The following is a 27,930-nucleotide window of genomic DNA, read 5'->3' as shown; positions in this document are numbered from 1 at the left end:
ATTAATTATTGTTGCTATTTTATTTTTAGTTGAAGTATTAAATAATTTTAACTAAATAAAAAAAAGTATTATTATTACGAATTTTAAGTATATAAATTATTACTTTGTATGATGAACTAAAAAGAAAGGGGAAAAAAGTGAGTTATTATTTATTTATTTATTTTTAACGAAACAAGATGAACTTGGGCTGATTCGATGGTTGATTCGAGGACATACTGACAGAATCAAAAGCCCACAAATCGGCCCGACGCAACCCACGTCGTTCAGGTGTGTAGAAATCGTCTCGGCGATTTCCGATTCATCTCGTTCTTCCAAGGCCACAGGGTTCACAGATTCTCTTCAAGATGGAATTCTGCAATTCATTCATATTCTTCACTCTGTTAATCATCCTCCCTCTCGCCCGGGTTCGTTCTATCTCTTCATTTCGATGCTTCTGTTTGATTCTAAACACTCGCAGATTAATTCTACGTAGCAACCGCGGGATCTGATAATTCTTCAATTTGACGTGTTTTACTTTTTTTTCCTTGTTTGATCCAGTGCGAGGATACTGGTACGGTGCTTTTCGTCGATAGCTCGTCGCATCAATATCTTCGATCTCATTCACCCGATGATGGCGTCGAGGTAATTTAGTTTATTCTGTTTTATTTTTTGGCTCCGGCGTGATCGGTTTTATTGGTTAGCTGATAATAGACTCGAGTTGTGAGCTTGAATTGTTTTGAAATTGTTTGCCGTGTTTGTGTTTGCGTATTGCGAATTCTGGCGGATTGAAGAAACTGAATCTGGAACTACTTGCTTTTAGAACTGAGTTGAGTTCTTTCTTGAATGTTAACACACTCAATGTTTCGCATCGTAATATACGGATTATTTCATTTTGGTATTCAGGAGCTCATCTCTCTATTTAGCGGTATCGGCCATTTCTGTTTAGAATTGATGTACTATTGTGAATGGATTTTAAAAAAATTTCATGAACTTTGCCATTTGTTTAAAAAATACCTCCATGCTGTTAAAGGTTGCAATATTATCCTCGACTTTTCATACAAATTTCATCATAAGTATCCTTCGAGTAGACGTTCCTTCAAATGTTGGATTGAAAACAACGTGGACGACATGTTGGTGATGAAAATACTTGTCGGGACTAAGTTTTATAGAACGACATTCAAACATGTTGGCATTTCGTCTACCATTCTAATGGTTTCTGCTTGAATGGTAGTTTTGAAACAAAGAACAAAGTTAAGGGGTATTTTTGTTTATAATTTAGCTTCTCATGCTATGCTTGCATATTTGATTTCCACAGCTTAGTTCGATGTCACTTCCAGAAGTTGGTGCTGCTGTGTCGGTCTTGCTTGGTTTTGCACCGTCTTCAACACTTTCAGCTTCTGGTTCATCTAAGGTTCTTAATTGTTTGATTAATTCAGCAGATGTTTTCCTTTTAAATTTTACGTCTCTCTGCTGCCGCAAGGTTTTAATCATGTTATTGATGATCCCTTTTGCAGTTGAATGGGATTTTGATGCCAAATCCTCTTGATAGGCCTCGTTCAGTTTTTATGCTTGAAATTAAAGGAGCATATGGTCTCTGCAGTAATTTTGACAATAATATTGTAAACATTATTTTTACTTGCTTGTTTTTAAAGTCTTAAACATTTTATTCTTCTTCTGAAACTGCAGATCCTGAATTTGTAAACCTCGAAAGTGGCTTGTCCGGAAATGTCCTTACGAGCAAGGTTCATGCAGGTTCTGAGAGTGCTGACATCCAACTTCCTGGTACTTGTTCCTTCCAAAGTCATTGTTGCCTTTTTTTCCAAATATTTTCAGCCGCCCTTTTGTGAGATCCCATATCGGATGGAGAGGGGAACAAAACATTCCTTATAAGGGTATGGAAACCTCTCTCTAACAGACGCGTTTTAAAACCGTGAGGCTGACGGTGATACGTAACGGGGAAAAAGGGACAATATCTATTAGTGGTGGGCTTAGGCTGTTATACCTTTCGCTCTTTCTAATGCTAGTTATTAGCAGGTGAGGATGAAGTGTCTATTGTTCCTTTGAATGAACCATTGTCAGATTATACAGATGAAGACATTAGAGAATTTGTAAGTCATGATATTTATTGTATAATTTGATGCCTATACTTTTACTCATTTCATTTTTAACAATGCTTGTTTGTATATCTGACTAGGCCTCTTTTATTGGTGGATCTTATGCTGCTGATGCATCAAAAACTTTAAATGGGGAATTGGCTGTGCCTTTGAGTGATGCTGTTCAGATAAATCTTCATCTGTCTAAGGTTTTCTCCCTCTTTTCAGAATGTTACTCGGTTATTTCTAAACGTCTCCTATTCATGTGTTTACTGGTGTTTTATGCTCACTTGCAGACAGGGGACAGAGAAATTGTAGGCAGTTTTTTATGTCTAGTTCACAATATTAAAAGGGCTATACACATTCATGAAGATTTGTCACAAAATGTGCAAAGTCCATCTGAGCTTATCACCGGCTCGTTCAATAGCATCAAGGTACGCTGTTTTCCCTGATTTTGATGTTTCTTCTTTGGGATAACATTACTCAACTTCCGTTTGTAAACATCAATAGAGACACTGATGCGGCCATTAGTACTATGGTTTCTCGTGTTACAATACAATAGTACTTCTATAGGTGATGCCTGGAACCTTATTTCTGCCATCTTCTTGAAAAATACATTTGTTCATCAAAATAACATAGGTTGAATGTGGCTGTGTGTTCTGATTCTCCACAATAATGCCATCACTTTTTTTTTCGTCTAATTTCATTTATTCTAATCAATATTCTCCAACGGGTTAGCAGGCATTCAAAGATCAAAGTGATTCTGAAGGAGATGCTGATCGTAGATCGAGACTATTTACTGTTACCTTGTCCAAGATATTCCACTTACTCCAAAAAGCATATGATGGTAAGTGGTTGGTTGCTTTTGTTTGAGAAGTGTATCAATTATTCATGATTAATCTCTAGTCTCTTTCAGCTACCCATTTTTGTTAAGAAGTGTGTTTTTATGCAAACTGATATATAACATATTGACTTTGATGTTATTCTTGTTCAATGATGACTGGATGAATATGTGTATTATTGTCAATGGCGACACCTCTTTTGGTTTCGGAACAAATGATTTAGTATTTACATAAATACCTGTAATTTAACCTGTAGGTCAAATTGTTGGAGTCATTTTCTTTTCTGGATCATCATCACCAAAGGCAGAAAAAGGATTAAATGTGATGTTTAAGCCTCGGCGGACTCCACGTTGGTTGGTGGAAGACGTCAAAGTTAACACAAGTATTCAAGAAGTTATATTGGTTAGGACTACCCTTGCCTGGATCACAGGAATCATCCTTTTGATTGCTACTCTTATGGGGGTAAGTCTTTAAAATAAACTTACATTGGTGAATCTATTATGTTCTTCTTTTTTCTCAACAACTGTTCTTGTTTTTTCTGGCCTTTTGAAAGTTAAGTTTATAATCACTACTACTTTTGTGGCCTTTTGAAAATTAAGTTTATAATCATTACTTCTACTTATAGGTTTCCTTTTTTGTCGTCTGGTTTTTACAAATGTTTTCCAAACTGAATTTTAGAATTAGTTTTTAAAAACTTGTTTTTGGAATTTGGCTAATGTTTCAAAATTTTCTTTAAGAAAGATGAACACTGTTATAAATAATTTGTGAGAAACTAGACATAGTTGCCTAACTGATCTTTGAAAACTAAGGTTATTTTCTCATAATTTCTCTACAATAGGTTTCATCGTTCTTTAGAGAACATTTGAATTCTTAACCAAATTTAAAAAACGAAAACACTTTTTTTTTAATTTTTTTTTTTTTTTGTTTTCAAAACTTGGCTCGGTTTTGAAAACATAGATAAAAAGTAGGTAACAAAACCAGGAAACCTATAGGTATAGGTGGAAGTAGTATGTATAGGTTCAGGTTCAATTTTTAAAAACTAGACGATTATCAAACGGGCCTAAATAGTGTTATCAAACAAGACATACATCTTCATGATCAAGCTCTCGTTTGAAAGTGTCGTTTTGATTGTTGACATTGTTTTTCGTTGTATTATCTGAATCTTATATTGGCCAACTTTTATATAAAAAAGGGTTCTTGTTGTATCCTGTTCATAAAAATTGAGTACATTACTATTGATGGTTGGTACATTTTGCTTTCATGGCTAAATTGGGTGAGATTGAAATATTTTCAACCTTTTCAATTTTTGCTGACCCTTGTTCTTCGACTGTGCAGTCATGCTGCCTTCTAAGGATGCCACTGACAAGGGACACCCTCCTCTATTCTAACGTCAAATTGGACTAAGATCGAACGAAACCGCCAACTGATGGATGCTCGACATGGTCATTGTCCACCATTGAAGCATTTTCGCCATGAGATTTGTGTAAGTGCCCTTTCAGCAACGTTCTTGTCTACATTTTGATGTAGAAAACCTTATTATTAATGGTAGCAATGGTATGGTATGCTTTCTACAAGTTATTGATAGCTATATATTGAATGGATAACAAGATGGGTTGTTGTACAATAAAGTTATTTTTGAAACGAGATTCGTTTATGTATATTATCAAAGTTCACCGATCACCGAGGTCAAAACGCTTCTCGTTAGTGATTTGGTAGATTGTGAGAAGTGGTGATGAAGATTATTTAGCTTTGTTGTATTTTATTTTTGTTGAATATGAGTTTTCCAAGGTCCAAAATAATTCCATTATTAGAATCATTTATCTACTGCACTTCTTTATTCTGTTTATGCTCATAAGATTGTGTTTATGTAATATGATCTGAATCATGCTAAGGACGAAGGAAGCAATGGTCTCTTGGTTTGTCTTAGATTAGAAAATGTATGTTAAAATTTAAGGCATTGTTTGTTTGATAGATAATCATTTAGGAGACGCTTGGAGACTCGAGCCGTTTAGTCTAGAGTTATTTAACTTGGAGTCGTTTAATTCGAGGAGTTATTTAATCTGTATTTGAAGTATAGAATTGTTTAGTTGGGAGTCGTGAATTTGGTACATAGTTGTTTATTATATATTTACTCTTAAGAGGTGTGTAAATTTTGTCGTTCTATTATGAAAATTCTTAAGAGGTGTGTTAGATCCCACATTGGTTGGAGGGTGAAACGAAACATTCATTGTAAGAGTGTGTAAACCTCTTCCTCCTAGCAGATGTGTTTTAAAACCGTGAGGCTGATGGCGATACGTAATGGGGCAAAGTAGAAAATATTTACTAGTGGGGGGCTTGGGTTATTACAAATGGTATTAGAGCCAAATATCGAAAGGTGTGTTAGCAAGAATGGTAGGCCTGCAAGGGGTGGATTGTGAGATCCCACATTCTTCCTTGTAAGTGTATGAAAATTTTTCCCTAGTAGACGCGTATTAAAAATGTTTGGGCTGACGACAATACGTAACATGCCAAAGCGGACAATATTTGCTTGCGGTAGACTTGGATTGTTACAACACGTCACCCTCTTTATTACTTATTCCCGTTTCTTCATGATTTTGTGTCGCTGTAACAAAAAACACAAAAAGGTCTCCTTAGCAGGAGAAGCCACTATTCTTCTTTTTATGTTCAACATCTAACGAGCTCTAAACTAATTGCTTATAATTTGAGGTTCATCAAAGCTTCGTTAAAGAATTGTTTCAACTCTTTGACTCACGGTTTCTCGACAAAAATGATTTCTTGTATTTTATAAAGTCGACAATACTTTATTGATTTACATATGATAATGATTAAATCATTACAAAATTTAAACTATATAGACTAAATTATTATATATTATAATTTGAAAATTTTGAAAATATAAATGACTAAATAGTTAGGTTAAAAGTTTAAATATTATATAGATTAAAAAAATATTTTAAATAAAAGTGATTTTTTTAATACAAAATAATAATAATTAATACTTTATTTAAATCAAAGGGACTAAAATGATTTTTAATAAATAAATGAATAAAAAAAGATGGCTATAGTTATGAGGCTATGGCTCGGCTCGGCTGAGTCGGGATTTCCCGCCAGTTGCTTCACGCAAAACGTGTGGTTTAAAATGCGCAGTCTGGGATTTGCTCATCGGAAAAATATCTTCTTACAGTCACTTCCATTCCTTCTTCGTTCCTCCATTTCTCCCCTCTCTTCCACGCTCTCCTCAATTTCTCTGCTGCATTTCAATGTCTTCCTCCATTACTCTTCCTCTCCTCAATCCTTCTCTTCACCTCACACCTCACCGCCTCTTCCCCGTTTCTCTCTCAATTTTTTCATCTCCCAAGCTCTCATCTCGTTCTTTTGCCAATTCCTTCATCTGTCGTTCTCTGAATCCCGCTAGCAATGAACGCGAGGAGATTCGATGGATTCGTGAGGAGCAGCGATGGCTTCGCGAAGAGGAACGGTGGATTCGCGAAGAGCAGCGTTGGACCAGAGAACGCGAGTCGCTTTTGCAGGAAATTGCCGAGCTTAAGCTTCAAATTAAGGTGTTAGAACGTCAACATTCTATGCAAGGAGGGACGGTTTCGGCGTCGGAGACTATTGCGAATATCGCCGGCTTGTTACAGGTGTTGAAGGAGAAGAATCTGATTGCCGAGAGCGGAGCGTCGGTGAGTCGCATATTGTTGGATGAGAGCACTCGTGAAGAGGACGTGGAGATAGAGAAGAAAACAATCGTTGAAGAAGTGATAGAGAATAAGGCAATTGTTGAAGAAGTTGTTAGGTTTTCCGATGAGATTAAAGCAGAGAAAGAGGTGAAGAATGAGAGAAAGTCCTTGAGAATTGGTTCGGAAGGAGCGGAAGTTCTTGCGATGCAGGTCTGCTCGTCATACGCATTTCTTCTATCAAATATTAGAAGGCGAGTTTTAAGTTTCGTGCTGCTTTTGTTCCTATGATTTTGTGCTTCCATATAATTGGATCGAATTTCTTAACCAAATGCAAGCATTGTGGCAGATCAATCTGCTTATGAACGCTGTGCATTTTAGATTAATTTTAAGATTAAAAAAAAAAAAGATAATATAGATTGAAGCTGGAAAAAAAAAAAAAACATGAATATTATTATATGTGATAAATAGGCCCGTGAATATAGTCGATTCGACTCTGTGATTGATGTTGAGGAATTTGTTTGTTTTTTTTTGAAATCTAGTCTAATTGAGTCTCTATCTCGTGCACTTTTCTTTTCTTTTTCCTTTTTTTTTTTTTCCGAAATGCGAGTATTGTCTTCCTGATTTTAGGTAGTTAAGATGCTTTCATTTTAATTTTAGTATGAAGATCATTGTACTAAAATGTCAGGAAGCATTGCTGAGGCTAGGATTTTACTCTGGCGAAGAAGACATGGAGTTTTCAAGTTTCTCCGGTGGAACTGAGCGTGCCGTTAAGACTTGGCAAGTAAGTTACTGGCATTGACATTAGTTTATCATTCTTCACTCATTCTATGGCATCTATACGGATTCAGTACACATTCTTTCAATTTGAAACATCTATCGATGTGTGATACAAATGTAAATTAGAGAGTTCAACATTAACGACTGATCAATATCTCTAATATTTTGCACAAATTAAATATGAATATAGACATTAAAGATTTATAACTTATTTAAAAAGTGAAAAAACTTCGATTATTAATTTAAGCGTGTCCTTAAAATTGTTATTTCGATATCGATATCGACATCAATATTTTAATCTTTGCTTCGAACTCATACTCTTTTATTTGATAGGCCACCTCAGGTTTCCATGAAGATGGGATAATGACTGCAGAACTCCTTGAGATTTTATACGGGGAGAAAGTAACTGAGAGCGTTGGATCAGATGCCAAAACAGATGAAAAAGGGAACATTCCTACAGATCAAAAAGTATGTTTGAAAACTTTTTATTTCATGAATCTGTATTTGGTGTGTGTATGATAGCCTTCCTTGAATTGAAATATTTGGTGATTTCTGTGCATTTACTTTATGGCAACTATCTTGTATGCTTTAGATGAAGAATATATTTGATACTCGAGAGCGCACAGTCAAGATTTTTACCTATTTCCTGAAGTAATCAATGTGTTGCTTAGGAACCTTAACAACTTTTTTTATTAGTATGTCCACGATGTTCACATGCGAGTTTCTGTCTGTATCTTTAGAACTCTAGGACATGGCTGTACAACTTATAGAGAACAGATCCTATTACAGTAAGGTCGTGCGAGTTTATGTGTGTCATAGAGGGTGATTGCTATTGAGGATTGTTGGGAAGCGTTAGCTAATTTAGAAGATGATCATGGATTTATAAGCAAGGATTACTATCTCCAATGGTATGAGGCCTTTTAGAGAAACCAAAAATAAAACCGTGAGAGCTTATGCTCAAAATGGACAATATCATATTGTTGAAGACGGTCGTGATTCCTAACCATTGCATGCTCCATTGGTATTAACAAATTTTTCTCATCCCACTCTTCTAGAATTCCATCGAGTAAACTGATCTCGTCTTGCACAAGCAAATGGCTGTCAGCTTGAACAAAAGTTGCAACGTTTTTAAGTATCATTCTCTCATAAAATTTGTGTTAATCATCTTGTGCGTATTGCTTTTTGTTAGTTATGCTTTCAGTAAACTTGTATGCCATTTTTTTTTGTCATTTTGTCTTCTAAATGTTGCCAATTGTAGGATTACCGTTTGCCTAGCACTGAATACTATTTGCACTTTGCTCTTCTACTTCTACCTTTCAAATAATATGGTTAAAAAGTGTTGCTACGTTGGAGGTAACCCACGTTCGAAATATGTCGAAATAAACAGTTGAATCAGAAAAAACAAGAGGGAGAAATCTTTTGGATAGAGGAATCTTAATCACTTAATATCCTTAACCCTTAATACTTTTTTGTTCTCTTTGTTGTTGGGTAACTAGCTCATGAGTATTTATAGTGCAGACATTAACAAATTTTCTAAATTTTCTAAATTTTCTAAATTTTCTTTAGTAACTACTAATAAATCTCCTTGACAAAAACTAACCATTTTACTAAACTTATTCAAGTAAATAATTATTAGACAATTATCTTTAATTTTTTTTCTTTTTCTTTTTTGTAATTTTTAATTAACTCACATGTTTCTTCCCCTCTTTCAGGAAGGTGATAATGTAGCTGCTGTTGTTAACTCAATAACTGAAATATCAGAGATTGAGAGGACAGTAGTAAAAGAAGGCAGTGCGAGTTTTGATGTGTCCCAACAGCGAGTTTTTCTCTTAGGAGAGAACCGATGGGAAGACCCCGCACGACTTCTTAGTTCAAATGGAAAAGCTTCTGATGGCAAAACCAATTTCACATCTACCAAGTGTCTGACTTGTCGTGGGGAGGGTCGTCTGTTATGCTCAGGTACATCGTATCCTATCTTTATCTTAATTCAATAATATCTATATCCCAATTGTATCCTTCAGCTCTAAACAGACTTCAAAACTAAGGGTGGGTTTGGAGTGATTTTGGAAATTGTCATGTCATGTCCAAAAATCACTTCGATTTTAAAATTAAAATGTTGAAAATATTTTATAAGTATAACCAAATGTTACAATCATTATTTGAAGGAAAAAAAAAAAAAAAAACTTGTAATAATTCTCTTATAAACAAATCATGTTGTTTTATTTTTATTTTTTTTATGAATGATTCTCTAAAATATCATTTTTAACTTTCTAACTTTTTTACTTTTACGTGCATTTGGGACGTGATGCTTTTGAAATTTTATTCCCCACATTTTCGAAAATATTTGTCAAGTCATTCTATAGTTTGATGATAATTGACATCTGCATCTTTCGTTGAAGTGNTCCCCACATTTTCGAAAATATTTGTCAAGTCATTCTATAGTTCGATGATAATTGACATCTAAATCTTTCTCTGAAGTTGGAGGATTCAAATCCCCATATTCTACCTCTCTTCTTAAATAAATATATTTGTTAAGTGATCGATATCTCTGCTCTACACTACTCGATATATAACCGGTGTTGGTTTCTCAGAATGCGATGGATCTGGTGAGCCAAATGTTGAACCACAGGTAAAGCCACCCACCCCACTAATGCACCGATCTTTATTGCCTTCAGTTTAGTTTAGAAGTGGTGGTAACTCAGAAGAATGGATTGAATTATGCAGTTTCTGGAGTGGGTGGATGAAGGAGCAAAATGTCCATACTGCGAAGGCATTGGTTATACAATATGCGACGCATGCGAAGGGAAGACTGTGAAATAGGTATGACTTTTCACTCGTCCATTGTAAATAATGGCGCTGTTAATTTAATTCTTCACTTATCAAGATCCCCATTCAATTTTGTTATATATATTACTAATTCATAGACGCTAAAAATAAGATGATGCTTCTGTTTGGGCAGATATGTGGGTTTTAAAAGTAGAATATGATATATATATATATATATATATAGGTTAGCGCAAATATTGGGATCCGGATCCTTTGCTTACGTTGGGCCATTAGATAATTTAATTAAAGATTAATAAATAGTTGGTCTTAAATTCGTCCGGTACGTAAATACTAGAAGTTTTTGGTGAAGTTATAATGCTAAGTTGCCCATCCTTTTCCCGTCTGTCCATCCTAAATGAACAATATTAGAAATAGTGATTGCATGAACTGATTTGTTTAGAAATATTGGTCTCCTTTTTCCCCCTTCTTTTGGTCGTACTTTGAAGACTTGTGTCAAAAGTGATTGAATTAAATGTTTACATTAAAAAAAACTAAACACCAAATGCTAAAATTTCTGAGAATTATTTTTTATTGTTAAGGTTTCTTCATTTTTCTTTTACCTCTTTGGAAATTAGAAGATTACATTAGAAATTCAAATCTTATATTTATATATATATATCCAAACTTTCTGAGAATTATTTTTTATTGTTGAGGTTGTCTTCATTTTTTTTACCTCTTTCTAATTAGAAGATTAAATTAGAAATTCAAATCTTTTATTTATATATATATTCTTTGATTCACATTCCAATTTAGTCAAAAATTTATACTCAAACATCTTTGTAGTTATTTTCACTATGGATCATGTTGTCTATCATTTGTCTAGTAGCTAAATATTTTAGCATTAAATTTTAAAGAGGAGTCAAATTTTTTGATTAATGATGATTTAAAATGAGCAGAATCTTTTTCATTCATTTTATTTGATGACTATTTGATTTTTAGATTTTAAAAATTCCTCGTCTTTTCATCAATTTTCTGTACTAAGTTTTATTTTTCTTCTCTAAACAAATATTTGAATTCTCAAACAAAAATAATGTCTTAAAAACTACAGCTTTTTTTTTGTTTTCAGAATTCAAACCAAAAGTCTAAAATTATTAGCCTTTTGCATAAATCAAAATCAAATCCACAAACAAAACCAAATGGGTATGAAAGGGTCAAATTCGTTAAAATTTTCGCTAAATTGCAAAATCTATTAATTAAAAACACCCTTTTTATAAAATATAAAATAAAAATCCCCAAACCAATCAATAAAGGATACGAAAATCATCACAACCGTATGCACAATAACAAATCAGTAGAAAAGTATGTCCCTGGGCCCACATGGAGGATGATTACCCACAATCAAGAGAAACTCAATGACACCGAAACAACAATATAAAATAAATAATAAAAAATACAAATATATGTGTGGGGAGTAGGATTACAGATTNGAGTCAAATTTTTTGATTAATGATGATTTAAAATGAGCAGAATCTTTTTCATTCATTTTATTTGATGACTATTTGATTTTTAGATTTTAAAAATTCCTCGTCTTTTCATCAATTTTCTGTACTAAGTTTTATTTTTCTTCTCTAAACAAATATTTGAATTCTCAAACAAAAATAATGTCTTAAAAACTACAGCTTTTTTTTGTTTTCAGAATTCAAACCGAAAGTCTAAAATTATTAGCCTTTTGCATAAATCAAAATCAAATCCACAAACAAAACCAAAGGNTCTCAAACAAAAATAATGTCTTAAAAACTACAGCTTTTTTTTTGTTTTCAGAATTCAAACCAAAAGTCTAAAATTATTAGCCTTTTGCATAAATCAAAATCAAATCCACAAACAAAACCAAATGGGTATGAAAGGGTCAAATTCGTTAAAATTTTCGCTAAATTGCAAAATCTATTAATTAAAAACACCCTTTTTATAAAATATAAAATAAAAATCCCCAAACCAATCTTACTGGGAAAAAATAAAAGATGCGAAAATCATCACAACCGAATGCACAATAACAAATCAGTAGAAAAGTATGTCCCTGGGCCCACATGGAGGATGATTACCCACAATCAAGAGAAACTCAATGACACCGAAACAACAATATAAAATAAATAATAAAAAATACAAATATATGTGTGGGGAGTAGGATTACAGATTTGTCTTCAATTTGCCACTCGCTTCAACTCGCCTGGTTACAGTTCGCATCGTCACAAACTCCTCTGCTGCAGATGGGTGTATTCCCACCTGTTCCAAGTAACCATCCCAAAGGCCATTGAGTTTTTTAAATCACTTTTCAAACTGTTTCGAGTCTTATGAGGCATAATTGGTACTTATTTATTATTCACTTATTTAATTCATGTATTAATTATCCTACAAAAGGCATAGGTGATGGATGAAACTTACAGTGCTGTCAAACTGTTGCTTGGTTGCTCCACATTTTAGAGCGACAGCAATTCCCTGAAATGAACCAAATCATATAAATGTTGTAAATCAAATTCAATTTTAATTACGAATAATTAATTAAGTAATTAAAAAATGTACCTGCATAATTTCGGGAGCATCTGGTCCGCACATGGATGCGCCAAGGACCTTTTGGGTGTCAGCATCAACCACTAGTTTCATCACTGTCTTCTCTTGTCGTCTATATAACATAATCAGAATTGCAAATGCGCGTATATGAGTACAAATTGAGGCTGCNAAAAAAAAAAAAAAAAAAAAAAAAAAAAAAAAAAAAACCACTCTGGTTCCAATAATGGTTTTGAGTAAACCAAAATGCCAATTCCCAAATGAAAATTTTCTATAAATATATATATAAATAAATAAAAAGTTTAATTTTTAAAATCAAGCTTATATACACTACTTCCTTCCAAATGTTTTTTAAAAAATAAATATACACTACTTCCTTCCAAATGTTTTTTAAAAAATAAGTGAAATTTTGAAAACTTTAAAAAATAGTTTTTAAAATTTTATTTAAAGAGAAAAAAGGGTTTAGAACACGGTTTTAAGAAAAAGGTGAAAAGTTGACCTAAAAAATATGAAAACACAAATATAATTTTTTAAAACCAGAAAATAAAAAACAAAACGGGCTATCAAACTGGATTTGGATTAATGTTTTGGAGGTCATTCTTGTAATCTAGTGTTCCTGGTGAGAAATTACATTGGAAACCTAACAAATTTAGGCCCACATTTTATATATTGAGATGAAAAAATAGGTCAAAATGAAGGTTCTCCTCTCCAGTCCATAATCACCATAATATTAATGAAGTTTTGAAGTGAATTAGTTGTACGTACCCAGAGATTGTATTCTTCATTGGATTGAAGGAAGAAGTGAACACCAGAATATCACCCTTTTCTCTTTGTATAGCTTCTTCTTCACTTAGGCCCACAACAGAGAGAGGTGGTATGCTGCAAACCGAGCAGAATAAATAATAATAAACAAATGATGTACTTACTGTTGGATGATGAAAGTCACGCATCCGCTAATTTAGGGAATGATCATGGGTTTATAAACAAAGAATACTTTCTCCATTGGTTTGAGGCCTTTTGGAGAAGCCCAAAACAAAGCCATTAGAGCTTATGCTCAAAGTGGACAATATCATACTATTGTACAGAGTCGTGTTCGTCTAACATTTACAACCATTCTAGTGAATTTTTCTAGTACGAACAGATTATATATATATATATATATATATATTTTGTTAAGAGTACCTTCTAGTTTAAACACTCTCGATCATCCTAAAATCACTCATTAAGCTTAAATTTGAAGTACATATCTTGAGGATTTCTAGCTAATCATTTTAGCGTCATTTTTAGATAATTTATTGGTCGTGTTTCTTCATAACAGGTTTTTAAATTAATCCAATTCTTTGAAGCAATTTATTTCTTAAAATAACTTTTGATCATCCTCAAATCACTTATTAATCTATACTAAACACACTTTAAACTATTGCCTTTCTAATAAATGGGTGCTTCTAAAAGAGAGCAATTTGTTACCAGAATACAGCATAGGGCACATGATTGTAATCTGGTTTGGTAGGTTCACCGCCAAAAACAGTGTTCTGCAAATAAATAGAAAAAGAAATATATGAATATGAATAATATGGCAAAGAGTTGTTAATAGATTAATGTTGGAAAGAATGTAATAGAATACATACTGCAAAGAATGATCCCTCCATTAAAGCCACGGGCGTAAGATTCATTCGGTTAGTAACATCTCCAACAGCCCATATACTAGGTACACTCGTGCGTGAATAATCATCCACCTGACAAGGAAGCATTTCCTCTAAAAACGATTGAAACAGGACACACAAATTCCTTAACATGGTTTTCTCAATGCATAATGCATAATGTCTAGCCAAGATTATAATGTGTGTGTATATATTGATTTTATTGTTAAAAAGGAAATTGGTCCCTAAGTTTTCTACTTATATGCTACACATCCTGTAAAACCATCTACTCAAATCCGGACCTCAATGCACTTCACACAATGCACTCGTGAAATGTGTTTCAATTCCTCAAATACGACTATGTAACAGATGTTTAAGTCCACTCCTAACAGATATTGTCTTCTTTGGACTCTTCCTTTCGGGCTTCTCCACAAGGTTTTAAAATGCGTATATTAGGGAGAGGTTTCTACACCCTTACAAAGAATGTTTCGTTCTTCTCCCCAACCGATCTTAGAGTCCCACCCTCCTTCGAGACTCAGCGTCCTCGCTGGCACTCGTTTCCTTCTCCAATTGATATGGGACCCCCAATCCATCCCTCTTCGGGACCCAGCGTCCTTGCTGGCACATCGCCTCGTGTCCACCCTCCTTCGGGGCGGGCTTAGACTCCTCGTTGGCACATGGCCCAATATTTGGCTCTGATACCATTTGTAACAGCCCAAGTCCACCGCTAACAGATATTGTCATCTTTGGCCTTTCCCTTCCAGACTTCTCCTCAAGATTTTAAAATGTGTCTGCTAAGGAGAGGTTTCCACAACTTTATAAAGAATGTTTTGCTCTTCCTAACCGACATGGGATCTCACACGCAATAAACTTTCTATTGTTAAATCCATAAAAAATGACCAATGGTGCTTTTGGTCGGGTGAAAGTAACTAGTTCCAATTATTTACCACTCAAAGCCTCTATCTGCACAAATTAATGATGAGCTTGACACCATATTAGCAGATATAAATGTCACAACTCATATTGCAGCTTTTCTTTTTTCCATAATTACTACTTTTCACGCCTTGTAGCAGCACTCGTTCCACAAAATATTTCTAGGGAAACGAAGGTGACCGACAGCCTATAAATGAAAGCTTAGCTGCCCCACACAAAGAGTTCAGAGCAAAACAAACACATTACAATCTTTAAAAGTGACTATTAGAAGAAAACGTGAAACAGATGTAATCTTTTTGAAAGAAATCGGAAAACAATGAGCATTTTCTTTTAGATGAAAATCCCAACTTCCATTGAGAATGAACAAAAGAAAGAAATCGTAAGTATGATACTAAAAACGAAAAACAAAAACAAAACGAGCCAACAAAAAAAACTAACAAGNAAAAGTCAAGATAGATAATCACCTTCACAGCACCATGTTCATCAACTTCGACACCAACTGCTTTCAAATTTAATCTTTTTGAATTAGGAGCACGACCTGTAACACAAACTTGTCACTTATCAACTTATTGTGCAAAAAATAATGAAATACTTGAGAGAACAACTAAACATTAAATCCTCAGTATACAACCAGAAATTAAAATTGATCCTATTAACCTCGTCCTAAATTTCCATACAACAAACTTGGGGACTATTTGAGTTTAGATATTCACGCAGATGAAGTAAGTCAAATTGTAAACTAAAAAAGTAAAATTTTTTAATTGTGCAACATTTGGTGCTGGGTAAAATGATATGATATTCAATAGGAAACCAATATGGCGGGAAACTACAACCTTAAAGCTTCTTGGGCTCACAACTCGACCATTTTACCACTAGATCACACCCATAATTGTCAAAACAAGTATCATTTCTCAAACACATTTATCTGTACAACATTCCTTTNACTGGGTCATATTTTTTTATCTTTTTTCTTTTCTGTTATTATTATTTTTATTTTATTTTTTTGGACCCGTGATTTGATGTCTTCGTTAACAAATGGTCCAGAAGAGTAAAGGGTCAGTGGCTATTAGAGTTGCAGAAGATATTAGCAACTATAGCACCGCATCATACAGTTTCTATAATCTGTATCCAGTATCAGGCAGTTTGATCCTTCGAAAATCATTGAAAGGATAAAAGAGCATAGGATAAGATATTATACCCCAGTGGAAGTTCCCTTCTGAAACATAGTTCAACCTTAGCACCCATACCATTCCAGATTGAAGCAAATTCAACAGCAATGTACCTAATAACAGAAAAAGACTTATGATCCTCAATCATGAAGCCCGAAGCAGATGTGCCAATAAAATAGAGAGAACGCACCCTCCTCCAAGCACCACAACACGCTTAGGCAACTCCTCCAAACTCAAAGCCTCATCAGATGTTATCCCCAACTCCTAGAAATTTGCAAACATACAGTAAGAGGAGAATAATAAAAGTAAAGATTGGGCCTTTAGAATTGCATTAGATGAACCAAACGTTTTCCAAAAGTAAGCCAAAGAAAATGTACCAGACAAAAGAAGTGCATCAAGTCCTTACAAATTTGACATGCTAAAGCAAAGACAACCATCATTCATGAAAATAAAATGTTCACACGATGGTTTAAGTCCACAAAACTACATCCGGAAAATTTTAGTTACAAAAGATGAAGCTAATCATGAAGAATCAATGACAAAGAAAAGGAATAAATTGAATTGTATATCCATACTCAAAGCTCCTCAATTGATAGCACAACGTTATTCAGCATCCATATTGAGCTGAGCCATTTTCTTACGGGGAGCTTTTGAGAACTTCAAGTCATATTATGATTTCAAGACAAAGTTCAGCAAGAAGACTATCAAAAGTAGCACAAACGTTTTCAATTAGCATTACGATTCCATGTTTATGAACACCTGGGTACACTGAAAGCGCACTTCATAACCTAGAACCACAATCATGTGAATATAGTAATGTCCAACAAAATCCCGAGCACTTTACTGAATTCAATTCTTCAGAACTTTAAATCACTGTTTATGTGCCCAACTTTCTAACTTATGATCAACATGACCATGCAACTTCTCAACACCCTCGAGACTTTTAGTATGTAATGTACATGAGAATACGAGGAAGCTTGGAACGAATCAAAGCCCAATCAGAACACAATTCCTCTGTGATTTCAAATAGAAAGCAGTAAGGCCAATATAAAATATGTGAAAAATAAAATAAAATAAAAAACATACAGAATTTCAGTTCTCCTAGGAATTAACACTTCTTATAGTGAAAATATTGTTTTTTTTAAGAAAAAAAAATGTTGGCACAGATTAAAGNCCGGTATTATCAAAATGTTTAAATACATACAATGGAAACATTTGAAATAGGTTAAAAGAGGGAAAATCATGGAAAATACTTCTGTCAAATTTGTTCTTGGGTGCATATTAATTCCTCTGCCTTCCAGATTCCTTGCAACCACTGCTCTCATTTCATCATCAAAACCTCTGAAAAATAACGTTTTTAGTTATAACATCCAAGACCAGTAGTATAACATAATAAAAACACCAGCACATAGCAACCGATAATATCAGGATGCATACACACTGGGTCATATTTTTTTATCTTTTTTCTTTTCTGTTATTATTATTTTTATTTTATTTTTTTGGACCCGTGATTTGATGTCTTCGTTAACAAATGGTCCAGAAGAGTAAAGGGTCAGTGGCTATTAGAGTTGCAGAAGATATTAGCAACTATAGCACCGCATCATACAGTTTCTATAATCTGTATCCAGTATCAGGCAGTTTGATCCTTCGAAAATCATTGAAAGGATAAAAGAGCATAGGATAAGATATTATACCCCAGTGGAAGTTCCCTTCTGAAACATAGTTCAACCTTAGCACCCATACCATTCCAGATTGAAGCAAATTCAACAGCAATGTACCTAATAACAGAAAAAGACTTATGATCCTCAATCATGAAGCCCGAAGCAGATGTGCCAATAAAATAGAGAGAACGCACCCTCCTCCAAGCACCACAACACGCTTAGGCAACTCCTCCAAACTCAAAGCCTCATCAGATGTTATCCCCAACTCCTAGAAATTTGCAAACATACAGTAAGAGGAGAATAATAAAAGTAAAGATTGGGCCTTTAGAATTGCATTAGATGAACCAAACGTTTTCCAAAAGTAAGCCAAAGAAAATGTACCAGACAAAAGAAGTGCATCAAGTCCTTACAAATTTGACATGCTAAAGCAAAGACAACCATCATTCATGAAAATAAAATGTTCACACGATGGTTTAAGTCCACAAAACTACATCCGGAAAATTTTAGTTACAAAAGATGAAGCTAATCATGAAGAATCAATGACAAAGAAAAGGAATAAATTGAATTGTATATCCATACTCAAAGCTCCTCAATTGATAGCACAACGTTATTCAGCATCCATATTGAGCTGAGCCATTTTCTTACGGGGAGCTTTTGAGAACTTCAAGTCATATTATGATTTCAAGACAAAGTTCAGCAAGAAGACTATCAAAAGTAGCACAAACGTTTTCAATTAGCATTACGATTCCATGTTTATGAACACCTGGGTACACTGAAAGCGCACTTCATAACCTAGAACCACAATCATGTGAATATAGTAATGTCCAACAAAATCCCGAGCACTTTACTGAATTCAATTCTTCAGAACTTTAAATCACTGTTTATGTGCCCAACTTTCTAACTTATGATCAACATGACCATGCAACTTCTCAACACCCTCGAGACTTTTAGTATGTAATGTACATGAGAATACGAGGAAGCTTGGAACGAATCAAAGCCCAATCAGAACACAATTCCTCTGTGATTTCAAATAGAAAGCAGTAAGGCCAATATAAAATATGTGAAAAATAAAATAAAATAAAAAACATACAGAATTTCAGTTCTCCTAGGAATTAACACTTCTTATAGTGAAAATATTGTTTTTTTTAAGAAAAAAAAATGTTGGCACAGATTAAAGGAAGAAAGAAGGAAAAAGAAGAAGAAGAAGAAGAATGCTACCTTCCCAGGAATATCAGGAATGACAGCTCTACTGCCAGTCGCAATCAGAATGTGCTTTGCTGAATAGCCTATTTTGGTACCATCAAGTTGTGTCACCTCAACTTCATGTGGACCAACAATCTTTCCCTCTCCTTCATACATTTTTACTCCCGACTTAGTCAGTAAACGCTTGTAAATTCCATTTAATCGTACTATCTCATCTGTCTACAATTCAAAAGATAACAAAAGTATATGCCTCAATATTAGACAAGAAAATCTGATATCAAATAAAACAAAATTAAGGACATAATGACAATTCTTCGCTAATTCCTGGAAGTATTACTATGGATAACAAAAATGGTGCCAGAAGAAATGATAAATTGGTCATATCTGAGAAGTGTACTAAAACAACTAAATTTGACTTTCCAACATTGAATTTGACAATTTGGATTAAATGCTACATTCTCAAAACATCTTACGAAATACGAAGATCAAATGCACAACTCCAACTCCTAGTTTTGCACGTTAGGATTAACCACTTTCTTCTATTCACCAACCAATAGGTTTCAAAAAGGAAAATTCCAAAAAGAGACATACTGAATTGGGTAAAAACTACAGGCAGGTAGGTGACAGAAGAAACAAATCAGGAGCTATAATTACTTTCCTTGAACTGGGGAGGACCACTGCCCCTCTTCGCATCAGACTGCACTATTGGTAATTTTCGCTTAAATCATGGAAATAACTTAGAGAGTTTATTGCAAATATAATTTAGTCTCACTGTATTAGAGCAGATTTACAGCATTCCTTGCCCTAACAGTGTGACACACAATTACCAGCAGAGTTATTATTGCAACCTTCGGAGAATCTCTTACAACTAGCTACAGCCCAACTTTTTATATACTTATACCCAAGAAATCTAATCAAAATGAATTATGTACTTCACAGAAAAATCAAGCTCTATAAAGTTAGTTCTGAAATTGATCAGAGGTAACATGCAAAACATTAAAGTGCAAGAAACACACCTTCTTTTTCAAAAGCTTCTTCCAATCAAAATCCACTTTCTCATGCACATCCCAACCATAACTTCGAGCATCCTACACAAACAACACAGGATAAATACAGAACTTTTTTCACAATATTCATGTCCACAGAACAAGATTACTAATAACTTCAAAATGACTCTTTAAATGCAGCCTACAATCATATCTCACTCTAAGAAATACTAAAGCTAGCATGCATGCTGGAGGCTGAGGACTAACGGTCAAATTCAAGTTAAAACCACCGGTGCTTCACGGTTGGGGGGAAGGTGTTCCAAAGTGAAAATATACCAATATTGCTGCTTAACGAAAACTAATGAACTCTGTTGCATTCTCGTAAAAATAAAAGTTATAGACATTACATTCTACTAACCTGAAGCTCAGGACCAAAAGTTGCCCCATACATCAGAATCTTTTTGGGAACACAACCACGAATAACACACCTGAATTCCAGAATAAGAGATAAAATATGATAAAGAATGTTCAGTAACCTCTACATTAAATTTGTAAAAACAATTAAAAATAATAATTGAGAGCTTTGAAGGACAACTTACGTTCCGCCAATTCCTCCAATTACTTCTGAGCTGATTGGATCGAATGGAAGCTCACAGATGCCAACCTTCAAACATATTTTCAAATGTAATAAGCAAAATGTTAAGCAACCGATTCTTTGAAGAAAATACCAGATGAGAATAACAGTTGACAGAAAAAAACATAGGCTTAACAACATCAATGCTAAAAGCTGTACAGATAGCTAGAAATAAATCATCGATATACATATGAAAAATAAAATAATTCAACCATCAAAATCTATTTAAGCCGATATATGAAACCTTCGCTCCATGACTAGCTGAAAATCTACTAGCACGAACACCACCACTTCCTGCTCCAATAACAAATAAATCGAAGTCGTAGCGTTCCTCCGCTTCAGCCGGATGGCTCAGTTCCCCATCTATGAGCATCTTCCTCGACATAGCTGATGAATATTCGAGCTAAAACTGCGGTAAACAGAAATTCACCAAATAGACAAACAACAAACAATCAAACGATAGAGCTGAATGCATTTAGACGCAAGGAACTCGCAAACGATATGCCTTCAAATGAAGAACTAACGATTTGTTATTAGAGAAACAAAAGTCAAATTAAAATTCCTAATCCGCCGTCGCCACTAATCAGAAGTACATAAGAAAAATCAACAGTCAACCTGGCGAGTACATATAAAAATAGAAGAACCAAAGAAATTCACGAATCTTAGCTCATCCAAACGCTACTAACACACAAGAACAGTCAATCAACGCATCAAACATTCAAACTCCATGCCTCAACAACCAAGATCTCTGACACTGACCATAAAACCTTCGGTATTAAAAGAAAATCAAACAAAAAAACAAAAATCACCAAGCATTCACTTCTCAAGTTAAAACAAATAAGCAGGCAACCAAAACCTCCAGGGACATATATTTCTATCATTTTCCACTTCCACTTCCATCATTTTCTTAGCAAAGAAACAGAAAATAGCAACAGAATCTACCTCGATGAAGTTGATGGCTGCAAGAGGAGAAACTCTAGGGCTTCAACAGAGAAGAAAGGAGAAAACGACGGCTCGAAAGCCGAGCGATGATTGGCTGTATTTATATGTACCGAGCTGTGACTCAGTGAGAACGATGGAGACCGCGAAGAGAAAAAAATCTGCCAAATGCCGTGCGGCTACCCGGCATCTTCGTTCCAGTTATTTTATATCCATCGGATGATGACGTGTCGCCGTTTTAACCGTCGCTTACTGGCGCCGTAAACCCAGTAATTTTGTCCGCATCACTTTTTCCAACTTTTTTTCCCCTCAAATCTATTTTTCTATTTAATTTTATTTTTAAAAATACTAATAAATACTCTGTAAATTTTTAGCTTTAATTTTAAATTTTAATTCTTTTTGCTTTATAATATTCGGAATTTTTAATTTTACTTCATATATCTATACAATAATTAAATATCTATAATTCTATAAATTTAATATTTACTCTATAGGTTATTTTAAAGAATCCTTTACCAAAATCTAAAAATTACAGCAAGGTAATTAAATTTTCACCCAAAATTTTCACCCAAATCTAAATATTTTTACCTTTATACACAAAAGTTCTATAATTCTATAAATTTAATATTTACTCTATAGGTTATTTTAAAAAATCCATGACCAAAATCTAAAAATTACAGCAAGGTAATTAAATTTTCACCCAAATCTAAATATTTATACCTTTATACACAAAAGTTACGGGTGCTTATGAAGTTATGTCTATTTTGAGCCTAAGTTATCGTGGCTTTGCTTTTGACTTTCCAAAAAGCTTCAGATCAATGGAGATAGTATTTCTTGAATTATAAATTCATAATCATTCCCTAAATTAGTCGATGTGAGACTTTCATCATCCAACACCCCCCTCGAACAAAGTACGTCTCCCCTTAATCGAGACTCGACTCCTGTTTTTTTTTCTTTAGTCTTAGTCATTTTTTACTATGCCTTCGAGGAGACTCGACTCCTTTTTTTTTTAAGTCATTTGTTCGACATTTGAGGATTTACCATGACACGACTAAGTTTAGGGCATGACTCTGATACCATGTTAAATGAACACGACTCTCGAGGGTGGTATGATATTGTCCACTTTGAGCATAAAGCTCTCATGGCTTTGCTTTGGCTTTCCCCAAAATACCTCGTACCAATAGAGATAGTATTCCTTGATTATAAACCCATGATGATTCCCTTAAAATAGTCGACGTGGGACTTTTATCATCCAACAAAAAAACACATACTCGTTATAGTAAAATCGAGCTTCAATTACTTATTGATTAAGAAACCAAATCTTCAATTTCAAGAATAAAACACAATTATATTTAAGTAAAAAGCATATACTTTAGATCGAGTTTCAATTACTTACGTGTTGAATAAGGTATGAATTTAATGAAATGGTCCCATTACACTCATTTTTTTGCTCTCTTTGGCTATTGAAAGATTCCATCATTCTATGTGTTTGTTTTCCTTCTTAATTTGGAATCTATTTTTATTACGCTCCTTCTTATGTTCAAACTCTTTATAGCGTTTTCAACTACTTCTTTATTTTGTCCCATTTTTCAATCTCGAGATTGATGTCGAGTATAAATATTTTTTTAAGCGACCACTTATAGTTCAACTTAACCCGAACGGAATGAAATGTTTTAGTATGCACAAAAATATTATAATAATTTTTTATTTATTAATAAAATGAGTGAGGATTGAATCTCTTCCATTCATAAAGCCTAATTATTAAATAGAATTACATGTATATTAAAAAAAAAGAAAAAAAAAGGCAAGTGTTTGCAATCAGCAGCTGCAAGTATCAAGGGCCTTGAGTATAATGGCCCATCAATATGTGGGCCTTGTAGAAGCCCACTGGACTCTATTGAAGGAGAACGCAAAACGGAAAAAGAAAAAAAGAAAGGTGATTGGGGTGAGAGAGGCTCGAACTCTCGACCTCAGGATAACTCTTTAGCTATGAGACCTACGCGCTAGCCAACTGCGCCACCACCCCTTGATGGGACAACTTGTAGAAGCCCAATAAAGTCTATTGAAGGAGAACGCAAAACGGGAAAAGAAAAAAAGGTGTTTGGGGTGAGAGAGGCTCGAACTCTCGACCTCAGGATAACTCTTAAGCTATGAGACCTACGCGCTAGCCAACTGCGCCACCACCCCTTGATGGGACAAGCAACTTTATTTTTACTTAAATAATTAGAACATGACGTGGTACGATAAATTTAGTTATTTGGTACTTTTTTTAATTATTTAAACTCTATCGTTTAAAAAGTTTTAATTTGATCTTCATATAATTAAAATTTAGAATATGACTTTTTTCTTAGATAATATATATTATTTCCTTTTAAATTTCAAACTCAATTTGTCAGGCATGAAAATATATATGTTTTTAAATTCTATTCATTAAAATGTGACAATCAAAAGATTCAAATATCCAATATCTTAGTCCAACGTGTATGTTAATTAATTATACAAAACTATCAATTAACAATTTCTCAGTTGAACGTGTATGTCTTAATTAGTTAAAATATATCATACATTCAATTTATATGCTTCTCATCGAATACAAAATCAATTTTTTTTCTTTTTTAATTTTATAAATTCTATCTAATATATCAATTATAACAAATCAACAAAATGATGATAATAAATTCAACCTACCTATGTGATCTAACACAAATCAACAAAACAGTTTTAGAAGAAAATTTTATAGAGAACTCAATTGTCAAACAATCTAAGACAATGATTAGAAGCAAAATGACAAAAAAAAGTCTAGAGAAAAGAGAATATTTACAGTGTGAAGAGGATGAAGCGCCAAGAAACTCAATGCCATTCTATTCCTCCAAGCGTAGTAGACCCAACTCCTTCCCATACTTCACCAAGCCCAACCTCTTCGCTATCAACACCTTCCATGTCGCAGTCCCACCACCCACCGCCACTTGCGTCTGCTCAGTTGCCGAAATCAAGAAGTTACCATGAATCACAAGGTTAATAAAACAGTTTAAACCGAAGAAGTTACCATATATAACTGTAAATATGTACTTTTATTCTTTAAACTTTTACCTTTAAAAAACTATTTTTTAACCTCCAACCTTATTTGGTTCGATAAATTCTTAAATTTTAAAATTTCTATCTATTTGATGGTAAATCTTTTAAATGGTATTTAATGGATTCTAATAAGTTTTTGAATTTTTTATTTTAACCTTTCTCAAAATACAGGATTAAATTAAACATAAATTTAATCATATAAATCAAATTAGTTTTAAAAAATTTAAATATATTACTGATCTAAACCTAAGTTTAGAATACATAGCTACCGCTAGCAAATATTGTTCTCTTTGGGGTTTCTTTTTCGGGCTTTCCCTCGAGGGACATCACAATCCACCCCCTTCAAGACAAGCGTCCTCGCTGGCACTCTTTCCTTCCTCCCATTGATGTGGGACCGCCCCCAAATCCACCCCTTTGGGGCCGGCGTCCTTACTGGCACACCGCCTCGTGTCTACCCCCTTTGAGGAACAGCGAGAAGGCTGACACACCGTCCGGTGTATGACTCTTATACCATCTGTAACGGCTCAAGTCTACTGCTAGCAGATATTGTCCTCTTTGGGTTTTCACTCAAGGCTTTAAAACGCGCCAGCTAGGGGAAAGTTTCCACACCCTTATAAATAGTGGTTTGTTCTCCTCCCCAACCAATATGGACATCACAGTTTAAAATCCGAGCAAAGGGAGAAGGAGGCAATTCATATGAGAAACAAAAGCGTATTTAGAAGATGGCAAATACTTACAGTGATTGTAGAGAGGTTTTGGTTTTTTGTTTCTGATATCATGAACCGCCTCCCTTCTCTTTTTCTCGGGTTTTGGGTCGCCTCCAAGAACTACCACATTCTTCTTCCTCGCTTGGCTCTCACCTGATGGTAAAAGTTAACAAAGTTCAAGTATCATCAGCTATTCAAACACAAAATCTTCATAGCATACGAGAGTAAGCCAATTACATGGGGTAGTGGAAGCAAAGCCTTCACTTAACATCTTTCTTTTCCTCGATTCTAGCATATCATCTGTACTGAAGATATCTGCTTCACTAGCACCGCTTAAAACTGAGCTTTCACTTTGGTTTGGTTCAGAACGCTTGAACTCTTCAAAAAGCACCTTTGAAATAGCTGATTCTGTCTGGGAATCCGTCTCATAATGAATTCCAATCGGTTTATTCATGGAGCTATTTGCATCCCTTGGACCCTGCAGTGAGGAGAAGGGCGTGGACTTCCCCTGTGTATAAAGAACGGAATCAATGGCTTTCCTAACACTCTAAATTTCATTTCCCCCTTTTTCCTCTCAGTATTTCGCATAATTCACATGAAATTAAAGATTCATCAATAAATAGTTTTTTAAAGCCGTATAAAAATAAAGAAGAAGAAACCAAATCGTCACCGAAGTTAAAATCACCATTGAATTTCATCGATCATCTTCTCATTTCAATTTTCTACGTCCGATCGAAAAATCAGACCTAAATAAACGCAATCTAAAACTCCAATTGACAGGCAGACAGAGAAAAAACTGAGGCAAAACTCGTTACCTTCACCGTCCTCTGTGGTACGAAAGATTCCGGCAGTTTTGCTAGCTCCTTAAGGCTCTCGCTGTTTACGCTCGAGAAGAATGTAGATTTGCTTTCGGAAACTTCATTCGAACTCTTGAAACTGTTTCAATCCATAAATTAAAAACGTACAACAAATTAATAAGCACATAAAGTCGAGAGAGAAAAATAGGAATCATGACCGATAGATTACGGATTTGAAGAACAGGAGCGGAAAGAAGATGAAATTGAACGCTGGCCGAAAACCCTAATCGGAGGACGCTCGTTGTTCATTTGCTCGAACTTGGAATGTCGGAAAATTTTAGGAGGACGGATTTTAAAATTCCCTCTCCCTCTTTCGTATATGTAGTCTTTTCCCGCCACGAATTTTGAAAGCACCGTTTTCGAAAACATTGTAATTCGTTTAAATTATATATAACTATTTATACTGTTTTTTTTTTTTAATAATTATTCTTACTTTATTATATTTCTTTTAATAATTTTCATATTTTTTTTTTCAATGCATTTTAACTCTTAATCAATTTTGAAAAAAATAAAAGCAATTTTTTAATTTTAAAAATAAAAACTTGAAGTATTATTTATACGTTTTAATTCTTACAAATAAAAAAACAAATCTTTATCAATTTTTTTAAGAAAACATTTGAATTTATAATCCATTTCTAAATTTTTAAAAAAATTATTTTATTTTTTTAAAATTAGGTTAGATTTTGAAAACATAGTACAAAATCCGATATGTATGAATATAATATTTATAAGCTTAATTTTAAAAAATAAAATAAAAATAAGACTAAGTCGTTTGAAGCCGATTATATATATATATATTTATGGTTAATTTTGTATCAAATAAATTTTTAAAATTTTAATTTTGGGTTGCATTTTTTTTTTTAATTCATAAAATATTAGATAAAATTTTGAATTTTGCCTCAAAAAAACACAAAATTGGAATTTATTAATCCATTAATTTATTAAAACACAAAATTGGAATTTATTAATCCATTAATCATTTTTTTTTAACTATGATTAGATATTTAATCTAACATTTTATTTAAATATTGTAGTTGTTGAATTATGTTTTTTTTTAAATAAAAACTTGTAGTTTTATTGGACCCTTTTTCTTCCTTTTATATATTTAAAATTTTAACTTATAAATACTTTATTTTCGCCAATAATTTTTTTTATTTATTATTCTTTTTTTAAACATTCTAAAAATTAAAAAAAAAATAATTTAATTTAGAATTTAAATGTATTTTAAAGAAAAGTTGAATATTTACTAAAAAAGAAAACAATTATAATTTTAAAATACATTAAAAAAAAACAAAATAATTATAAAAAGGGCTTTTAAATTAATAATAATATGTATTTAAACCTTTAAAAGGATGCAAAACACACTTTAGATTAAAAAAAAAATAGTGCAAATAATGTTGATAAAATAATTTTAATATATAATAATT

The 27,930-nt window shown here is 33.6% G+C and overlaps 4 protein-coding genes and 2 non-coding genes across 6 annotated transcripts; 2 read left to right on the top strand and 4 right to left on the bottom strand.

The window, feature by feature from the left end:
* The first annotated feature begins 212 nt into the window (after nucleotides 1-212).
* On the top strand, nucleotides 213-4,660 carry LOC111801150. Its single transcript, XM_023685142.1, has 11 exons — nucleotides 213-404; nucleotides 538-621; nucleotides 1,295-1,390; nucleotides 1,494-1,569; nucleotides 1,666-1,761; nucleotides 2,014-2,087; nucleotides 2,174-2,281; nucleotides 2,369-2,506; nucleotides 2,814-2,919; nucleotides 3,171-3,376; nucleotides 4,250-4,660. Exons 1-11 carry the CDS (start codon nucleotides 345-347, stop codon nucleotides 4,316-4,318), a joined length of 1,113 nt encoding a protein of 370 aa, XP_023540910.1. The 5' UTR covers nucleotides 213-344; the 3' UTR covers nucleotides 4,319-4,660.
* Nucleotides 4,661-6,097: 1,437 nt separating this feature from the next.
* Nucleotides 6,098-10,331, top strand: LOC111799730 (protein disulfide isomerase pTAC5, chloroplastic). The gene is made up of 6 exons (XM_023683182.1): nucleotides 6,098-6,804; nucleotides 7,280-7,375; nucleotides 7,705-7,839; nucleotides 9,084-9,330; nucleotides 9,963-10,000; nucleotides 10,096-10,331. The coding sequence occupies exons 1-6, from the start codon at nucleotides 6,175-6,177 to the stop codon at nucleotides 10,189-10,191; spliced, it is 1,242 nt and encodes a 413-aa protein (XP_023538950.1). The 5' UTR covers nucleotides 6,098-6,174; the 3' UTR covers nucleotides 10,192-10,331.
* A 1,810-nt stretch (nucleotides 10,332-12,141) lies between these two features.
* On the bottom strand, nucleotides 12,142-22,035 carry LOC111800066 (glutathione reductase, cytosolic-like). Its single transcript, XM_023683648.1, has 19 exons — nucleotides 21,868-22,035; nucleotides 21,170-21,334; nucleotides 20,891-20,955; nucleotides 20,710-20,779; nucleotides 20,322-20,393; nucleotides 19,321-19,524; nucleotides 18,297-18,370; nucleotides 18,136-18,219; nucleotides 17,606-17,782; nucleotides 17,163-17,220; nucleotides 16,632-16,705; nucleotides 16,520-16,554; nucleotides 15,737-15,822; nucleotides 14,328-14,435; nucleotides 14,167-14,231; nucleotides 13,465-13,578; nucleotides 12,715-12,814; nucleotides 12,577-12,630; nucleotides 12,142-12,417 (listed from the first exon to the last, which is right to left on the bottom strand). Exons 2-19 carry the CDS (start codon nucleotides 21,308-21,310, stop codon nucleotides 12,322-12,324), a joined length of 1,677 nt encoding a protein of 558 aa, XP_023539416.1. The 5' UTR covers nucleotides 21,311-21,334; nucleotides 21,868-22,035; the 3' UTR covers nucleotides 12,142-12,321.
* Nucleotides 22,036-23,805: 1,770 nt separating this feature from the next.
* On the bottom strand, nucleotides 23,806-23,890 carry TRNAM-CAU. The gene is given in 2 exon segments: nucleotides 23,806-23,841; nucleotides 23,853-23,890. It is a non-coding gene; the product is annotated as a tRNA-Met (tRNA).
* A 76-nt stretch (nucleotides 23,891-23,966) lies between these two features.
* On the bottom strand, nucleotides 23,967-24,051 carry TRNAM-CAU. The gene is given in 2 exon segments: nucleotides 23,967-24,002; nucleotides 24,014-24,051. It is a non-coding gene; the product is annotated as a tRNA-Met (tRNA).
* A 543-nt stretch (nucleotides 24,052-24,594) lies between these two features.
* On the bottom strand, nucleotides 24,595-26,495 carry LOC111800924. Its single transcript, XM_023684844.1, has 4 exons — nucleotides 26,462-26,495; nucleotides 25,884-26,154; nucleotides 25,677-25,799; nucleotides 24,595-24,836 (listed from the first exon to the last, which is right to left on the bottom strand). Exons 2-4 carry the CDS (start codon nucleotides 26,098-26,100, stop codon nucleotides 24,715-24,717), a joined length of 462 nt encoding a protein of 153 aa, XP_023540612.1. The 5' UTR covers nucleotides 26,101-26,154; nucleotides 26,462-26,495; the 3' UTR covers nucleotides 24,595-24,714.
* Between the last annotated feature and the right edge of the window lie 1,435 nt (nucleotides 26,496-27,930).

Source organism: Cucurbita pepo, chromosome LG08 (assembly GCF_002806865.2).
Source record: "Cucurbita pepo subsp. pepo cultivar mu-cu-16 chromosome LG08, ASM280686v2, whole genome shotgun sequence".
Classification (NCBI taxonomy): domain Eukaryota; kingdom Viridiplantae; phylum Streptophyta; class Magnoliopsida; order Cucurbitales; family Cucurbitaceae; genus Cucurbita; species Cucurbita pepo.
The sequence above is the reverse complement of the archived record's forward strand: the minus strand, read 5'-3'. Positions and strand labels throughout refer to the sequence as shown.